The following is a 17,762-nucleotide window of genomic DNA, read 5'->3' as shown; positions in this document are numbered from 1 at the left end:
ATGTTTACTATTACTCCAAAGGATCAAAATGGAGAATGTTATTCTGTTCAGTTTATCTGGCCTTTCATAACTAGTTTGGTCAACCTTGTACTGGAAATAACAGCTTTGGATAAATATATTCATAAGCTAAAGTGTAACAAATCGTTAATAAACTCTTCTTTGCCGACTTGCTGAGATCAACTTTCACTGACAAATTCGGGAAGAGGAGGTCGGGAAGTTCTATTTCTTTTCTTTTCAAACATGACGGATTCGCTCTGCCTGTTTCAACATTTAAACAGCGATAACATTAACAAGTGAAAGTTCCTTTATTTGCAAGTAGACAAAACATAACAACAGGAAAACGAACCTGCACTTGCATCTCCGACTGCGGTATCCAGGAAAAACAATTCAGTCGTTAGGGGGGAAATATCGCGAGATTTACCGCGACTCTCAACTTGAGACCGCTGTATACTTTATGATAGGCTCACTTTAATTTCACATAAAGTTGTAAACTTATGCGTATTAATTGAGTCAAACAATTATTCAAAAACGTTGCAATTATTACTTATATTAATTATTATAACATATGAGGATGTAATTAGTTCACTAACACCTCCAGCTCTATGCTTTGTGTACGTCCACTTAATGCCTTATCTGAAGATGTTCAACTGTGGGAGGGACCAATTTGACTTTAAATGTCTGAACATTGTCAGTAGACATACATTTCCCCCTCTCTGCCCCAGCCTCCACCCCTTTCTCCACGGAATTTACTGCAATCCCACAGTACCGCTGAGGCGAATGGAGGCAGGGTTCGGAGCTCAACAACAATGTAACACACATTTTCTACTCTGGTAATCCTGTTACCAAATCTAAACTGGACTAAATTGACTCCACTGAGTTTTTTTTGTTGAAGAATCTGTGGTGGTGAAAAGCTAAATGATCTGGTAAATCATGGCAACGTCTCCCGTGGACTGCAGATTACGCGCACTCGTTTTGGCACTGCTGCTTTACGCCCGGACCAGCTTCGGCTTCTCGGTCGCCGGATTGCAAGACAGCGCCTGTGAGGCCAATGGAAGTATTTACTACGTGGGGGAATGGTATTTTCTGGACTCAGCTCATTGCACCCAGTGCGAGTGCACGGCTGAGGGCCCTGCGTGTGCCCGCACAGAGTGCACGTCTCTTCCCGCTGCGTGCATCCATGTCAGCCACTACCCCACCGACTGCTGCCCGAGGTGCGAGAAAATCGGGTGTGAGCACCGAGGAGTGGTTTATGAGCTCGGCCAGAACTTTGAGGTAACGTTTTGTCGTTTCCCACATGATGCTTAATGAGTATAGTTAGATCCTGGCGTTTATTTTACTCAAAACATTTAGGGCGTCATTGTGTACCAACCTGCATTTGTTCTCTTATGTCTTTGCTATGATGTCGTTTGTAATGAGGGGAAGAAAAACATATATCCAGAATTTCCAAAATATATCACTGTGGAACTCACCAAAATGACCGCTGTCTGACATGTACAGTATATTTGCTTTATTTAAACATTTAACATAAATATAATGAAATAATCCAATAAAAACAAAGAAAATAAAAATACAGCACTTTGTTGTACTAGTCTAAGATAAACACCCTGACTAAAGTTAAAGTTGCACCGGAGGTGAAGAGCAGACATCATTTCATATTAAAGGGATAATTTTTAAAATGTATTTATTTATTTTGCCACTGTTGGACTCTAAAATGTCCTGTAGCTTTTGTAAAAGTTTGCAATCTTTGATTGTCCTCTCATCACAGTATCTTACATATTGTTGCATATGACTTTCTTCTCATACATTCTAGCTTAATACACTATCTATTAAAGTCAGCTGCAAATAATCATTACGATAAAACTATCAAAACAAAGATAATTAATATGAATGTGCAGTTTTCAGAAATCCATGCCAGTCTTATACTGGTTCCACCCAGATCTATAACTACTTTTCTCTGTCATGGACATATGATATGCAAAATAAATTTTATATCTACTTTTATATCACCCATCTACCACCTCATATTGAGCATTTTTTGTAGTTCCTTCTAAAACCATGAACAATAACTTGGTACAGTGATATGAAATTTAAATAAATTTTGAACTTCTTTTTTGGGAAGCCATGCAGATGTCATCGTAGGGCTGGGACAGTAGGGGGATAGGGGAGGAGAGCTCCATGATACCTATTTTATTTTAACAGTTTCTAAACAGATTTCCCTTTCTTTTTAAATATGAGTTCATGTAGAGATTTATACTGAGTACCCATGTGTTGTTTTTTTTTTTTCAGCCATCAGAATGTGAGCAGTGTACTTGTGACAGTGACGGCATCACCCGCTGTCTAGTTGCAGACTGTGCCCCACCACCATGTGTGAACCCAGTCTATCAGCTGGGAAAATGCTGCCCTGAATGCAAGGGGGGTAGGTTTACTTAACAACAGTTGGATAAATTAATTTTTTGGCAGATATGAAGACAAAGTGTAGCAGATAAAAAAAAAAAAACTGATATTGTTTTAGCTGATTTGCCCAAAGGTATCAGAGTGTTTGTAGGGTATATCCCACTGGATTTAACATGCTCCATCTGTTTTAATGTTATTACTCTCTCATTTCTTTTCACCCGCTAGGTCCTAACTGCTATGCTGACTCTTCACGCAGTCAGGTGATTCCAGCCGGGCAGCCTGTCTGGGTTGATTCCTGCACCAAGTGTCGTTGTCACGATGGTCAGGATGCAGGTTACTGGGAGGGAAATCGTCTTGCCACCTGTTCCCGCCTCAAAAAGTGCACACCAGGGCAGCCCTCCAACCTGCAGTACTGATTCACTGTCAGCTGACAGACAGTTGGTTTCTTGAAATGCAGAATCTCGAGAAACCACATGGTTTCAGTAACACTGGATAAAAACAGTAACTTTTGGATACAGCCAATAACTTTTTACATGTATAAACTGCAATCAAAGCGAATCAACAGCAGATTTCGAGGTATTACTTACCCAAAAGTTATTCAATTCTGATTGCCTTTCCAATTTGGTGGTATTACTTACCCAAAAGTTATTCAATTCTGATTGCCTCTCCAATTTGGTGGACAGTGAGGTCTTTATTTTCAAACCAAAAGGAAACATAGCATGGTCTACAAAGGTTTTTATTTTATGTATACATATATATATATATTTTTTTTTTGTTTTTGTTATTTTTTAATTTTTATTTTTAGCAGTCCATTACAATTATCTGTCCATTACTATTAAATATGCTTCAGCAGCCATAAAAAGCCTGATCAGATTCAGCCTTATTATCTGACAGAATAATGAGAGTCGTAGCAGCATAGTATAGTTGTGCCTTACTGCAAGAAGAGTTCTTTTTTCATATCCGACCTCTGTCTGTGTGAGGTTTTCCAGCTTCTCTGGTTTTCCCCCCAGAAAGTAGAAGTAGCAGTACATTAACTGAAGACTCCAAGTTACCTAGACATGTGAATGGGAGAGTCAATAGTTGTATGTCTTGAATTGTAGCTCTGTGATCAACTGGCGGGTTGTACCTCGTCCATCGTCAGCTGGGATTGGCTCCAGCGCCACCATGGCCCTGAGTACAGGATAGACAATGAATGTATGAATTATGGGATGTAGAGGGTAATAGACATTGCTTGTTCTGAAAGGCTAAAGGTCTTAGCAACACACCAAAGCTTTTAAAATTATTGGATCACAGTTGTAGTAAATGACCTGCTACAGGCTGTAGTGACACCAAAATGTCTGCACAACTCTGATGCAATGTAGACTGAGAAATTGTTTATCTAAGTGATAAACTTTCTGTAAATGGTGCTGTTCAATTATTTAGCAAATTGAAAATAGATGATATAATGCATGGCTGAACAAGTGATTTATAGCAGCATTAGACACCTGCAATATTCAGAACTCTAATGTCATGATTAGGGATTTGTAATGTAGAGCAGGATAATCAAATCTATAATTTACTGTCTTCTTAATTCTTCTTAAGACAAACTTGTAGCCTTTATATATTTACAAAACCTTTCTAGCAGCTATCACTGTAGTCAAAGCATACATCCTTAATGATATATAATGATATATAATCATATGAATCATTGTCTATTATTGTTACATATATCCCAGACTGATGCAAGGGCTTTTCCTACTTTCTCAAATGTGAATTCAGGTACATTGTATCGGATATTTTTGACATTGCATTTTTGTGATGATAATTTAGTATGCTTACATACGTAGCTTGATTATTGGTTAGTAATAAGTCAGCACAAGGCAGGGTGAGTTGGCAATAGAAGATTACAAGGACACAGACCTTTTAAGGAAACTCGAAGCTTACCAGTGATAAGATGGACATCACAAGAGGGTTTCGGTTGGTTCTTGGGATGAATGAATAAACGACACGCCGCTGCGTTGTCAACATGAGAAATTGCCTGTGTATTACTGATCACAATATCCACACCCGTGACCCCGAATGTTTGCCTGCTGGACGGTTTCCAAAGTCATTGTTCACAACAAACAAATGTTGCTTTGCTTTGAAACTCCCAGAGTTTTAGAGGATGCTGGCTTCAACTTGATATGATCAGTCTGAGGCACAATTTTTCGCTGTGTGAAGTTACCACCATACAGCATGTTGGGGTGGCGGCACACTACTCAATATCACAACCGGACAGTCAAGGCCTGTTGTTCTCACTACATTGATGATCTGCATGGCGTTTCCAGCCCTGGTAGGAGGCCGTCTCAAAGGTCAGTGGCATCCCAAGTTTGTCTGGCATGAACTCAAGAAAAATGTGTGATTCTATGCAGATTCTTATGTGGAACGTTGGTGCGGCGAAGTCCACTGCCACAACAAAGTGCCTCTTGCCCACTACCTCGTACCGGAGCGGAGCTTCGATCACATTAGCGAGGGTTCCTTACCTTTTCACCGTGGCTGAGAGGACCGCTTGATGGGCAGAAGCAACAGCCAATCACTTGGGGTTCCAGGGGATTTTTTTTTTTTCCTGACACCACCTCACCTTGGTCAGCTGCCCACTAATGGATAGTGCTCTACAACAAGGCAAGACTTCAACCTCCAGCAGTTCTATACTCCCTCAAGCAATGTGTCAGCAGAATATGTCTTCAGTTGGCATGATGCACTCTGGGGGCTGATGCAAGCTCCATATGAAAGCCCGTTCTGCATCACAGAGAATGTATTGCGTCTGTATTGCGAAGAACATAGCATAGGACCACCTCAAGCAGGTCAGGTCATCTGGATTTGGATAAGCCAGTTTGGCTCACCCAGCCTCAACAACAAGGATGTCCTTTTATTCGTTGCAAGACTCCAAGGAAAATGCCAGGGGTTTCTTTCAAATATTTTCTGATCTGTTTTTGTCTATCTTTTGAGTTGCCTTGTTGTTGTGAACATCCACTGGATCTAACACTGGTGATCAGATTTGTCAACAGTTTGTCACCACATAGAAATAGATTGCGCAAAAATTGCATTACATGAAAAGTAAAAATGCTATTTACGGCATTTAGAAACAATTGAAGAATAATGTTCAATCGTCTGGGTTTGGAAACTTTATCAAGCTGCTCTGAAAATTATCTTAATTACCTTATTTGCATTTGTGATGCAATTTTAAATGTCTTCCAACATTGTGAAGATAAATCACGACAGGTGTTGCTGGTCCATTAGTTTAATACCAAAATGATCCTTTTTTTATAGCTAAAACGATATTCATCCCAGTGGACCTTTTTTAGTACCTTTGTAATCCTTGACCTTGAATCTGGCACCACCTGGAGGTCTCCAGTGCCACTTCTATGAAAATATCTCAACATTTAACAAATAGTGTGGCAGAAGATTTACTGTGACACCTATTGTTCCTTCATTATAGATTCTAATGACTTTGGAAGAACATTTAATTTTCTACGAGGGCTCTATATTTTTACATTTAATTTCAACCATTCAGCACTGGGGACAAATTGGAGTGAAGTTTGTCACGTACCCCATCATTGCATGCAAAAAAACAATATAACCTGATATTTTGTGTAACACAGATAAGTGTATAAACGTTTAACAAAATGTATTGTCAATTCAATACAAATTCAAATTAAAACTTCAAATGTTAAGTGTTAACACACTTAACTAATAATGAACATAATGGGTATTTAGCATCCACAAGTTACAACATCACGGTGCAATTTTTTTATGTCAACTAAGAAAACTGGGCAGTTTCTAAATAATCATTAATTGTAATAAAATAAAAAAAATTAAATACTGTACAAAAGATGAGGCTTTTAGTTTCTCTTCCGATTCCAGGTTTTGATCCCTTCCCTTTCCAGTGAAAATAATTTTTCTCCAAATGTGCTGATATTTGACATATGTAATACATTGAAGGATTAAGTTCTTAATGGATTTGGAGTTCTAAATGCATCCCCTTAAACTAAATTAAATCTTAAAAATCCCTCCTGAATTTGATGGAAAATGGTTTGTCACAGTGTTTTGCAGGAGTACTAAGAGTTGACTTAAAGATGTTCTCACATCAGCGCAGAAAGAAACTGAATGCACTATCAAAAAATCTTTAACCAGCTGATTTATTGATTGTATAGAAAAAGTAGTTTGATATGACATAATGCATTCTATATAAGATAACATTTGTAACATTCAATGTACAAAAACCATAGCTAGTTACAGTAAAGTTTTAAAAATGCCCTCAGGCTTCAAAGTCCTGTCTGCTCTCTTTGAGCAAGAACTATTTGAAAAAGGAACAAAAAACACCTGAAGTGTGCTTGAAGCTTCATACAACGATGTACCGAGTCCATTGAACATCAAACACATTTCACGCTTGTTCTTCTTTTCGATAATTTGCTGTCGCTGATCGTCTCAATTATAATCGCTCGCTGCTTTTACAAACTTCGGCCACAGTGCTCCTCCAACATCCACATATTTCCGTCGCTCCATCTCCTTTTAATGATCTATCCGAGCAGCCATGCTCAGACAGATGAAGCGAGATATGATGACAAATGGGACATAATACACAATCCAAATAGTGTGATTTTGGATATTGAAACCTGGTTCACAAAATGATATCATATGGGAAAAAAATGTCCCTTTTCATGAAATACTTGTGACCACAAAGCGGTCAGCTTATTCACTTGCTTACTTAAAGTAAGCTGAGAGGACAGATACTGCCATAATGTCCTTGGGGTGAAAAAATAAAATAAAATTAAAACCTAGTTAGCTATAGCTAGCTTTTATTTAGCTTGGCATAATCTCTGGCAAGATTGGAACAGCTAATCTGGCTGTTTCTTAAATAACAACTCTTTAGAGGTGACATTTTTATATGCTGTGATATTTTACTGTAAAGTAAAAAAAAAAAAAACTTTTAAAAGGTTTACATTTATACATTAATGAAAAAAGAAACAAAAAACAAAAACAAAAAACAGAGGCCTCAACTGAGTTCCTGATAAGTATTATTCTCGAATACTGGCACTTTACTGGGTTGATGTACTTTCTACAGTATTTATCTTAAGTATATTTAAAAAACAATAGGTTGCACTTCAACACATTTGTCTCAAACTAATCGACTATCTTGCATGATTCCTGTTCTTGTCAAAACATTTGCTTCCTATGTACTTCCCAACGTAATTTGAGCTACATTTAGAATAATAACTTATGGAATTTAATTTAATACCATAAACTGCGGAAGGTAAGCTGGTAAGCTAACGAAGCAGTATGCCCTTAGACATAACCTTAAAATGTAAGTTATATTTAATTGATACATTCGAAAGGTCAGACTGCAAGGTTAGATCAAATATACCAATGGAAAGTTACTCTGTGAAAAAAAAAATCAGGATTATGTATTACTTCCGCTGAGTGTCTGGTGTTATATTTACAGACCACAAAAACAGGGCATTTCCACTTTCTATATTAAGGTATGCTAACAAGAGATCCTCTGCAATAGTGGAAAGTATTTTTCCTTGAATGAAAATGTATCTAGTAGGCAAACTATAAACTATAGCTTGCAAAGTAGCATGGAGATGGATGACTGGATGGAGGTGCAAATAGCTGTACAATAGGGGACTTTACTCTGCATTGTGTTGTCACCAAAGGTCTCCTGACAGTGGAAAGTTAAATGGGAAAGGATAATTGGATTAATCAGGGCAAAAAATATTGAAAAAGGGAGCTAGACCTATGAATGAATCCATTGGAGAATTCAAATAAAAAAAACCAAATAAAGACACAGTAATGGCACAGATTCAGACACTCAATATCTATTTTAAAAAATAAAGCAGCATCTTATGGGACACAGCTGTGCCTGGAGTGGAACCGCCTCAAAGCACAGCAGTGTGCCAGGGACACACAGCCTGACCTGGCAGGATAAGAAAGAAAAGGCAATGACAGGCAAAATAATGCAATAGCAAAAAGGGAAAAGACAGTGTGAATGCAGTTGTGTTTTTTTGAAAAGATGAGCAATTGAACTTTTCTAGATCTTTCAGATAAAAGAGCCATTCGGATGAGAATTTTTGCCTTTCAGCTGACTAACATGAAGGTCAATGATAGATAATTTTCACAAGTATAAAAAAGGCCTAAGTTTCTCTGCTTGGTACAAAAATTAAAACACAATTTTTCTTGTGTTCAGATGGAAATTGTAAAGATCTGCACTGTGTTGGCTCTTCATTCTTAAAACCTTCTGTAATAGAATGTATTAACAAATCTATATTTCAATATACCCTTCTCACATCTTGAAAAGTAATTAATGACCAAAATCTGAATTAAGAATGAGAAAAAATAAGAGTGATAATGACTCAAGGCATCATTTTGGGATATAGGTGACAACCACGATAGTGTCAAGAGAAGATAAGGGCAAGCGAAGGGAGATTTATAATGAAAAAAAAAATTTTTTTTTGAAAGAGTTAAACTTACCATAAGAAACGCATCAAACAAAAAGTAGAAGAAAGAATTGCTTCATTCAGGGAGCAACTGTGAATTCATAAAACAACCTATCACTTTTAAATCTGAAAGTGTGATAGAATAGATTCGAATTAAAAAAAGTGACAGTTAATGATGATTAAATCTGAAGGAGCAATTGAAGTGTCAGGCAGATCACTCAAATGATAATAACATCTTATTACTGCTGAAAAAGTCAGTATTTCACCTTCACCTTATAATTTCCTCCTGCATATTTTGACAATATAGAAAAGTCAAACTTTGAGATTGGAACATCCGGCCACAAAATGACATTTAAAGAACAGTACAGTATTTTTGGACTGTATCCTTTTATGCCAAACCAGTGTAAAAGTAACAGGAATCAATTACATTTTGTATATAAAACAGGAATCTATCCTAACAGCTCATTTCAAACATTTAAACCTCTTTGCCGCATACATGTTCAGAAAACAGTGTAAATGTCGATGGTATTTTTGATAAAAAGTTGATTATTATATCCCGCATGTATAAAAGGAGTGCTTTATTTGTTTGAGTGGAGGGATAAAAATGTCCAGATCTTTAATAAATGCCACATAAAATTTGAATCGTAAATGGGCTGTCATTACAGAATTTCAAATTTGATTTCAAAGTTTTTCCTCAAATAGGTCCATTATACTGCACGTGATGAAGATCAGCCTGTCCCAGCACTGTTTTAGTCACTGTGGTTAATGCAGGCACGATACACATTCGTTATATGAAACCACAGGATTTAATTGTGTAAATAGAGCCAGATCGGTGACTCCCTCACAAAAAAAAACCCAAAACAAAAGAAAGCAAAATAAAAGCAACCTAAATATGTAAAGTGTCCAACATTGGTCAAGATAAGAGTTTTTTGATATGCACACCACCTGAAGAAATCCAATAGAGCATTACTGCATGTTATTAAACCTTATGATAATGATTCTGATAGCCTCAAGTGTTTCAAACACCACAAACAAGACGGAAAATCAGTGTTCTTGATATTCATGTTTGTACTGCAGCTCGCAGACTCCTTATTTTCCTGATATATCACTTCCCGACCACCATATCTTATGTCCATCCATTTCAAATGTTGACTTAATATCCATGTAGAAATCCAGACCATCTCAAGGTTATAGAGTGAGTTTCTCTGGATGTTGTATTTTACAAATTAAACTAACATCTCATCTCTAATCTCTCCACAATTTCCCCTCCAAAATTATCCTCGATGTCCTCTTTCACAACATCGACTCAATGAAAGTTTCTTAAATTGGAACCCAGAATTTGACGCATACTTTTGCCAAAGTTCTGTGCCTGCCGTCGAAGAGTCACTGACTGGCACGTGTAGGGTGTCGGCAACCTGCCAATTTCTGTTTAAAAAAAGTGTAAATAGCCTGAGTCCTGGTTACAGAAATGGCAAGTTGAAAACTCAAACAGACAAAGATATGAGTGAAGAAGAAAAGAGATGATGATGTGCTGTGACATTTCTCACGTCTCTCCATTCTCACGAAAGACGTCTAAAAAATGCGTTGTCTTTCGTTCTTCCCATCTCTTTCATCCCAAGTCAGTAAGCGTCATTCCTTCTTTTTCTTCCTCTGCTTCTTCTCTGTCCCACCCTCTCGTCAGCCCTTAATAGGCCGAGGCGGTGGTTTGCCAATCTCCACGGAAATATTTGTGTAGAGGGGATACCTCTTGACCTGAACCAGTCTGTAGGTCAGAGAGCTGATGCCGTCCTTCTTCATTGTATTCTTTGTGTTCTGTATTTTATTGAATCTGTTGGACAAAGAAAAAAAAACATGTGAATTAAATGGAAATAACTGCAAATGCACCAAAAAACAATCAGGGTGTGACTATGTGTCAGTGTTTACTTGCCTGCTAGAGTGCAAGGAGGACTTATTTTGTTAAAAAATATTAAAAAAACAAAATACAATCAAACATGTTCTCATAAAACATGAATATGAAAATTACATGCCAAAAACTGATAAAGGAGGCGATGAGACTGTTAGAGTCTCTGTAGTCTTCAACCATATAATCTAATAAGAATAGAATAGAAGTTTATTAATCCTGAAGGAAATCATTTTGCCGGAAGGCTCCAACATTACATCCGTTCACTTTATGCACGATTTGATTTTGTTGCTGTCAAGTTTCCTTCTAGCAGAAAGGGGAGGAGTTTGTTGGCCGCGGGTAAGAAAGAGCGTTCTGTGATGCTCCTCGGGGGTCTGGTAGGACCTCAGTACGGCGTGCACGATACCGAACGGCATCCTCCTCTTTCACAACTCCATTTACGAGTCCAATTCTACTCCGAGGATGGAGCCGACCTTCCCGATGAGCTTGGTCTGTTAGCGTCGGCTGCCTTCAGCCTCCTGCCCCAGCACACTACAGCGTAGAAAATGATGCTGGTGTGACAAAACATCTGCAGCATGGCACTGCAGATGTTGAAAGGCCTGCTGAGTCTGCTGAGAAAGAACAGGCAGCTCGGACCTTTCTCGTACACGGCATCTGTATTTTTAGTCCAGTCTAGTTTATTGTATATATGGACGCCAAGGTATTTGAACTCGTCCACAATGTCCACATCAGTCCCATTGATAGAGATGGGGTTTGGACGGATCCTCCATTTCCTAAAGTCCTAAAGTCCTAAAGTCCGCCACCAACTCTTTCGTCTTCATTAAATTGAGTTGCAGGTGGTTTAGTCCACACCACTCTACAAATTCCACTCCACCACACTCCTGTGTTCAGCCTCCCGGCCTCTGCTCATACAGCCCACGATAGCAGACGAAGTAATAATTGGTTTCAACTCCAACAAATCAAAAAATAATATTACAACATAATTGCTATGTAAAAAAAAAAAAATCCCAATTCATTGCACCTCATGTGCACTGAATCAAGACTAATAAAGTACACATCTTCCACACCATCCTTTGCATGTATACATTTTAAATATCTTCCAACTGGTTTAAGGTTTCTTCTGCAATGCATATTGTAACCAATAGATGGTGCCAGGGCATTATAATGTAACTCTTTGCACACCAGTATCCATCATATTGTCCGTGTGTCAAATTATGCTGGCATATCCTTACCAATCAGCTCGGGCTCGGCAGTTACATCAGAATCTGCTCTTAAGAGGAAATCGGATGTGATTTTTGCAAAAAAATAGAGAAAATACATCACATACTCTGTCAGTTTGCTGCAACTCAGTGCAACTTGTGATGCAACCGCTTGCGTTAAAAGTGATTCCTAACATTGCCTTATCAATTTCTACTGTCGGTCTAAACGGAATTGAGGACACTGTCTCAGTATCTAAGAGCATGTGTACTACGCAACACGCTTGTCTTAAGCTGCCTTGTTTTTGGTCTTTGAGGTGAGAAAGAGCTGATGTGTGCAAACACTCGGCTGAGTGCGTTTGCTGTTCAAATGACAGCTGTGACTGGCATAAAAAAAGATGCCTTCTTAATGATATGCTTGGACCTACAAGTGAAGTTGACACTCCGGTCCGACATGGACCGCTGATTCTACAGAGGCTTGTCAGAACTGACTAGTGAAGATCTCTTGCCCTCTTTCTGCATCACTCTCTTCTTCTGTCTCACTCACGTCAAATCCCAAAGAGCTTTATTGGCATGAATGGCAGCAGGAAAACACTGTCAATAGTCTTTCCCTTGAACAATGTAACACAATGAGATAAAAATAGAATTACGTGTGCTCTCGCTCGTACAAAGGATTGACACATCTATCACAAAAACGGAGGGATTTAGCATTGTAAAAGAGTAAGAAAACAAGGGAGAGAGCAGTAAATGGCAAAAAAAAAATGAGGAACAGGAGGTTTAAACTTAGATGACGTCTGGATGACAGCGAAGAAAATGGAGGATAGATAAGCCAAGAGATAAATATATATCTGAGACTGAGAGTGACAGATGGCGGGAGAAAGATATCCTGATATTAAAAATAAAACGAATGAGAACCGGGGGAAAAAGTGAATTCTTTGGATAAATCTATCAAAGACCAGAGATTAAAAAGCCATGGACTAATCCCCACATACATATAGAGAATATTAGATGCATGTACACTCAATTTACATGCTATGTATCATTTCAAATCTGCTCTAATCATACTTTGTTGCACTTTAGAGAGATGGAGGGCGAGTCAGTCTTACATATTCATTAGCCTGATTTCCAGAAAGAGTCAAAACTGGGCTAAATAAAGCTCTGTTTTAATTTCACTGAGTCTCTCAGGAAAATATCTCTGACTTGGAAATTCAACAACAGCTTTCCATGTGAGGTAAGAGCGGTGGGTTTGCGAAACAGTAGTGCCTTCTGTTTTAGGTTGTTCTAATTGACCTCCCCGGATACACACACACACATATAAATTGAATATTTATATATGTTGGCTTGACAGATTTATTTGCAATGCATGCACTGATGTTTACAAGAAAATGTGTTTGCTTAGTTATCCTTATGAGTGATGATGAATTTGCTATTTTGTGCTTCTACTGACCTAGTATCTCATTGTTATGCCTCACCATCTCTGTAGCACAGAGAGAATTGACTTCCATTTGAGTGAATGGGTATGCATATTGTCTATGAGTGTGTGAGTGCTGAGGAAATGGTAAACATTTATCAAAGTGCCAAGGCCATACTCCTCTTGGTAAATGCTGGACATTTGCAGGTACTCCAGATAAACTCTCCCAATAGGGTTGATCATTAATCTGATTCTAACCAGAACGGCAAACATGCCTGGAAACAGAGAGCACAGACAGACGATGAGCATATTCCATGTAATTGATGACAGGCCTACTGTATATGTGAAAAACCTGACAATTCAAAATTAGTTTCCAGGCATGGTAAGACAAACTGATTATGTGGTGTTTAATGACTGTGTCTGTCTGTCATCACATTCATCCAGATTATAATATCTCAACATAGACCGAATGGACCACAATGAACCAGCCAGAGACAAAGATCAGATCAGACCTATTTATACAGTGAAATATCATATTATTTATAGGATTAAATGTTGAATAGAGTTCTATGTTTCCAAGGGAAATGAGACTTAAAGACTTTGGTGGCTGCCTGACTTTCTCCCACTGTGGCAGTGAGCAAACTATCGCAACAGTTTTTATATGTATGTAAAATTTGACATTTGCTCTGATATTTTGCTTTGCTGTAAGCTGACCAAGTAGTGATAGTATTGCTGTCAAAACCCAAATGTATGGCTATGCTGCCAAAACCCAGCCAAGGTATTTTTTTATTTCAAACTCGCAATGTGGTTGTCTCTGGGCTAAAACAATTCCTTGGTTATGAGTTTAATGCACAGCAATATTTTGTATCCTAAACTCAGCTAAAAAGAATTATTACCTTAACCTAAACAAGAAGTATTGCTGACTAAAACTAACCAAGTGTTATTGTATCCTAAACCAAATTGGTAGTGACTTTAGTAAACTCAGCCAGGAGATCAGCTGGAAAGCCCTAATAAAGATATTTTCTGATCTTAGGAAGTTGCTGAATTTTTGTTAGGCAACTAACACAAATCGCAATACAAAGCTAAAAAAGTACAACTTAAAAATGGTTCAGTTGTGAATGTAACTGTAGCAGGTATTACTATATAATTTTTTATGCTACATCATAATAATGCTTTTGTAACTTCGAGAAGCAGCACTGACTATTGTTCAATATTTGGCTTTTCCATTAAGTTCACTTCCAAGATACAAAGCACCCAATGTTTAGCACTGTTGTCTTGCCATTTAATGAAGACATTCATGACACTTCTGGATAAATGTACTATCTTGATAAGGGAATTTACCATCGGGACTTATTTTAATACTATATAGTTGCATATATTGGTGGTTTGGCGTTATAAAGCATTCAGAGAAAAAGTGATAAAATATATTTTTTCTTATGGAGTACAGACAGTCAGGGAGATTGAGTGAAAAAAATTAAAATAAAATCCTGTCTGGGCAGCATCATGTGGTGGCCATCCCTCTTTTTTCACCAACTAAGATTGGAATAACTAGGACTTCATAATGACTGTTCGAAAGAAATGTGTGAATTTAGTCTGTACATACTACTGGAGCACTATTTTCTGGCCCTCAAAACAGTTTTAAATAATGTATCGACCCCCGAACAAAAAGCCTTGTTGTTAGTGTCACCTGTTGAGGAAGTCTGGTTCAGGAAGCAGAGAGAGAACAACCAAGGGGAGGGAAACAGACCACAGACACTTGTATGAACACACACACACACATATACATACACACACACACACATTTTTTCAGTCCAGCAGCTGATTTATGGATTTTGGTGAAGGCAACTACAGTCAGCTCTCATCTCTGCTGGTGTGATTTCAGCAGACAGTTACTGAGGGACTGTCTTTTTTTTTCTCCCTTATAGAAAATATGTGACAAGAATGCACACGTGTGCACAGATATGCACATGCATATACTCTATATGCATATACAGACATATACCTCCATAAAACAACCATGGATGGTATAGTATGCAGACCTGGTTACTTTAGATATTTTCCCTTCAGATATTGCTGCCATTTTATAGTCACAAAGTTATTTCTAAAGAAGAGTAGGTCTTGGAGGGTGTCTGATATCTCACTTATTTCAAATATGTCTTCTCCTGTTGGTGCTACGGGCAACACTAGTGGGTTATTAGCTCTCCTTCCATAGCCTTTGCAAAGGCTCAGAGGTTGAGCCGAGATCACTTATGTGTGACGATCAATGCGCTGGTCTTGATATGTTGGAGACGGTCTTTAATAATGGACCCAACAAGTCTGATTCGTCTTTTAGTATTCTGAGAGTCCAGCCTCATGTTCAGGCTTGTTTTAGCCACTCTCATCCTGGCTTACCAGAAGGCGATAAGGCATTGCAAACATAATTTGCATATGCACAATAAATTGAGAATATTATTGATTACTAGTATATATTTCTGCACTTTGAGCTCTTAACGTGCAATTTGGTCTGATGAATTGTCAAAATAAGCCTGGTGGATTTTGTGTAATCATTATGATAGACAAGCAAAATGACAGAGTGGGGGAGAACGTAAACCCTTTTTAGACGCATTTTCACTGTCACGTATATAATTCCTCAGGAAATGAATTTCTGATTCTATAAGATAGAAGTCAAAAACTGTACAAAAATTTTACATTCCAGCTATTATAGCGATTAATCACCTCAGCGTTGTAATTGTACACATTTAAAATGCAGTGCCGAATCAATGGGCTTTAAACTTCAAATGATGGGATGACTGTGAATTTTCTCCTCATTTTTTAAAGGGCAAATTTACACTGTAATAATAAATGTCAGAATTGAATCCACTGTAAAAGAGTGTAGTTACAATCCAATTAGCTGTGCTGTCCCTTAGCATTAAACCTGTATCCCAATGCGTTGAATATTCTTATTGTCACAGAAACAGATGAATTCTTCATGCACAAGCTTTTAAATTACTGTAATTTGTGAGTTCAGAAAGAAATACGAAGCTTCAGTTACACGAGAAATACCAGCGAGCAAAATACAGCGGAAATCAAAACTTTGACTCACTTTTCTTATACCTCTTTAAAATACAAATTGTCAGTATATGAAGTTATAGTCAGTAGAAATCTGTAATAAATCAAAATCCATCAGTTCTTATATGGCTAGGCGGGATTCAGATCTGAGTCTATTTAGGCTTGCATGATCATCAATTCCAGCAGAAATAGCATCTTTCACATGTGAGTTTCAATGCCAGCATAATTAAATCTTCTTGTAAACCTATTTTGGAGTAATGACTGAACTCCAAGAGGTATCCCTTATGCCGTCCGGTTCAAATACATAAAAAGTCACATGATAGCAAACTAGAACCGTTTTGATAGAGGGAACATAGTTCACTATAAATTCGTTCGGCCACAAGCAGCTATCGGTATTTGTGATGAGAGGCATCATTGCCTGGTCTATCCAGCCATAAAAAGCTGGGCTCTTAGAGGAGAATAAACAGTGATAATCCATGTTTAAGCTGCTTAATGTGAGGTGCTATACTCCTGGTGATTAATGTGTCTCGAAGGGCTCATCTCTGCATATTGAGTCTCATTCATCAAACCGTAAAATAACTCATTTACATGGGAAGCAGTTTTAAAATTTTGCCAGAAAAGCTTTTTGATTGCTACAGCAACATATAAAGCCCAAGGTTTAATCTTCAACAAACAATTTTTTTATTCATTAAATGTTTTGTACTTGCCTTGTCCAGCCTTTTAGTGACCATACAGGTGAGTCCACTGTAGTTAGAGGACAGTTTCAAATGTTTCTGAATCATTTAATTAAAAAAAAAAACGGGGCGGCACGGTGGCGCAGTGGTTAGCACACACAGCAAGGTCCCTTGTCAGACTCTACCCTGGTTCGCTGTGGAGTTTGCATTTTCTCCTACCGCCTCCGGTTTCCTCCCACAGTCCAGAAACATGCGCCACGATAATTGGAAAAAAATTGGGAAAAATGGTGATCTGGCCTGATGGCGGCTGGGATAGGCTCCATCATCCCCAATGATCCCGAGCCGGATAAGCGGTGGATGGATGGATAATACAAACCTCCATGAGGAAGCAGTGCACAGAAGTATTGGTGTTTATATAACTCAGATATTACAGCAGAGAGTATGCAAATCAACATTTTTACTGTTTTATATATAGGCTATGCAAGAACTGAATTCCTGTAACACCGTTCCAGTGCCTTTGTGTATTTCCATGCTCATTCCGTTAATCTTTCACCAATTTGCTGTGACTGAAATATGTCACCAGTATGACAAAAAAACATAACTCATCAAAACTTTAAAAATACCTCACTTAGCATTATCCTTCCATCTTTTCATTTTGGTTACAGATACAGTCACTATGGTGTT

The 17,762-nt window shown here is 38.0% G+C and overlaps 2 protein-coding genes across 2 annotated transcripts in view; one reads left to right on the top strand and one right to left on the bottom strand.

Moving 5' to 3' along the window:
* Positions 1 to 731: 731 nt before the first annotated feature.
* Positions 732 to 4,407, top strand: LOC147217590 (von Willebrand factor C domain-containing protein 2-like). The gene is made up of 3 exons (XM_086176286.1): positions 732 to 1,272; positions 2,287 to 2,416; positions 2,620 to 4,407. The coding sequence occupies exons 1-3, from the start codon at positions 931 to 933 to the stop codon at positions 2,808 to 2,810; spliced, it is 663 nt and encodes a 220-aa protein (XP_086032412.1). The 5' UTR covers positions 732 to 930; the 3' UTR covers positions 2,811 to 4,407.
* Positions 4,408 to 6,543: 2,136 nt separating this feature from the next.
* b4galt2 (UDP-Gal:betaGlcNAc beta 1,4- galactosyltransferase, polypeptide 2) overlaps positions 6,544 to 17,762 on the bottom strand; it is a 183,718-nt gene continuing 172,499 nt past the window's right edge. Inside the window, exon 8 of the mRNA XM_086176474.1 lies at positions 6,544 to 10,677. Within this exon, the coding sequence (XP_086032600.1) occupies positions 10,527 to 10,677 (151 nt within the window). The 3' untranslated portion in view covers positions 6,544 to 10,526. The remainder of the gene's footprint in view (positions 10,678 to 17,762) is intronic.

Source organism: Fistularia commersonii, chromosome 28, assembly GCF_037954325.1.
Source record: "Fistularia commersonii isolate RoL2024-O1a breed Wild chromosome 28, RoL_Fcom_v1.0, whole genome shotgun sequence".
Classification (NCBI taxonomy): Eukaryota; Metazoa; Chordata; class Actinopteri; order Syngnathiformes; family Fistulariidae; genus Fistularia; species Fistularia commersonii.
The sequence above is the reverse complement of the archived record's forward strand: the minus strand, read 5'-3'. Positions and strand labels throughout refer to the sequence as shown.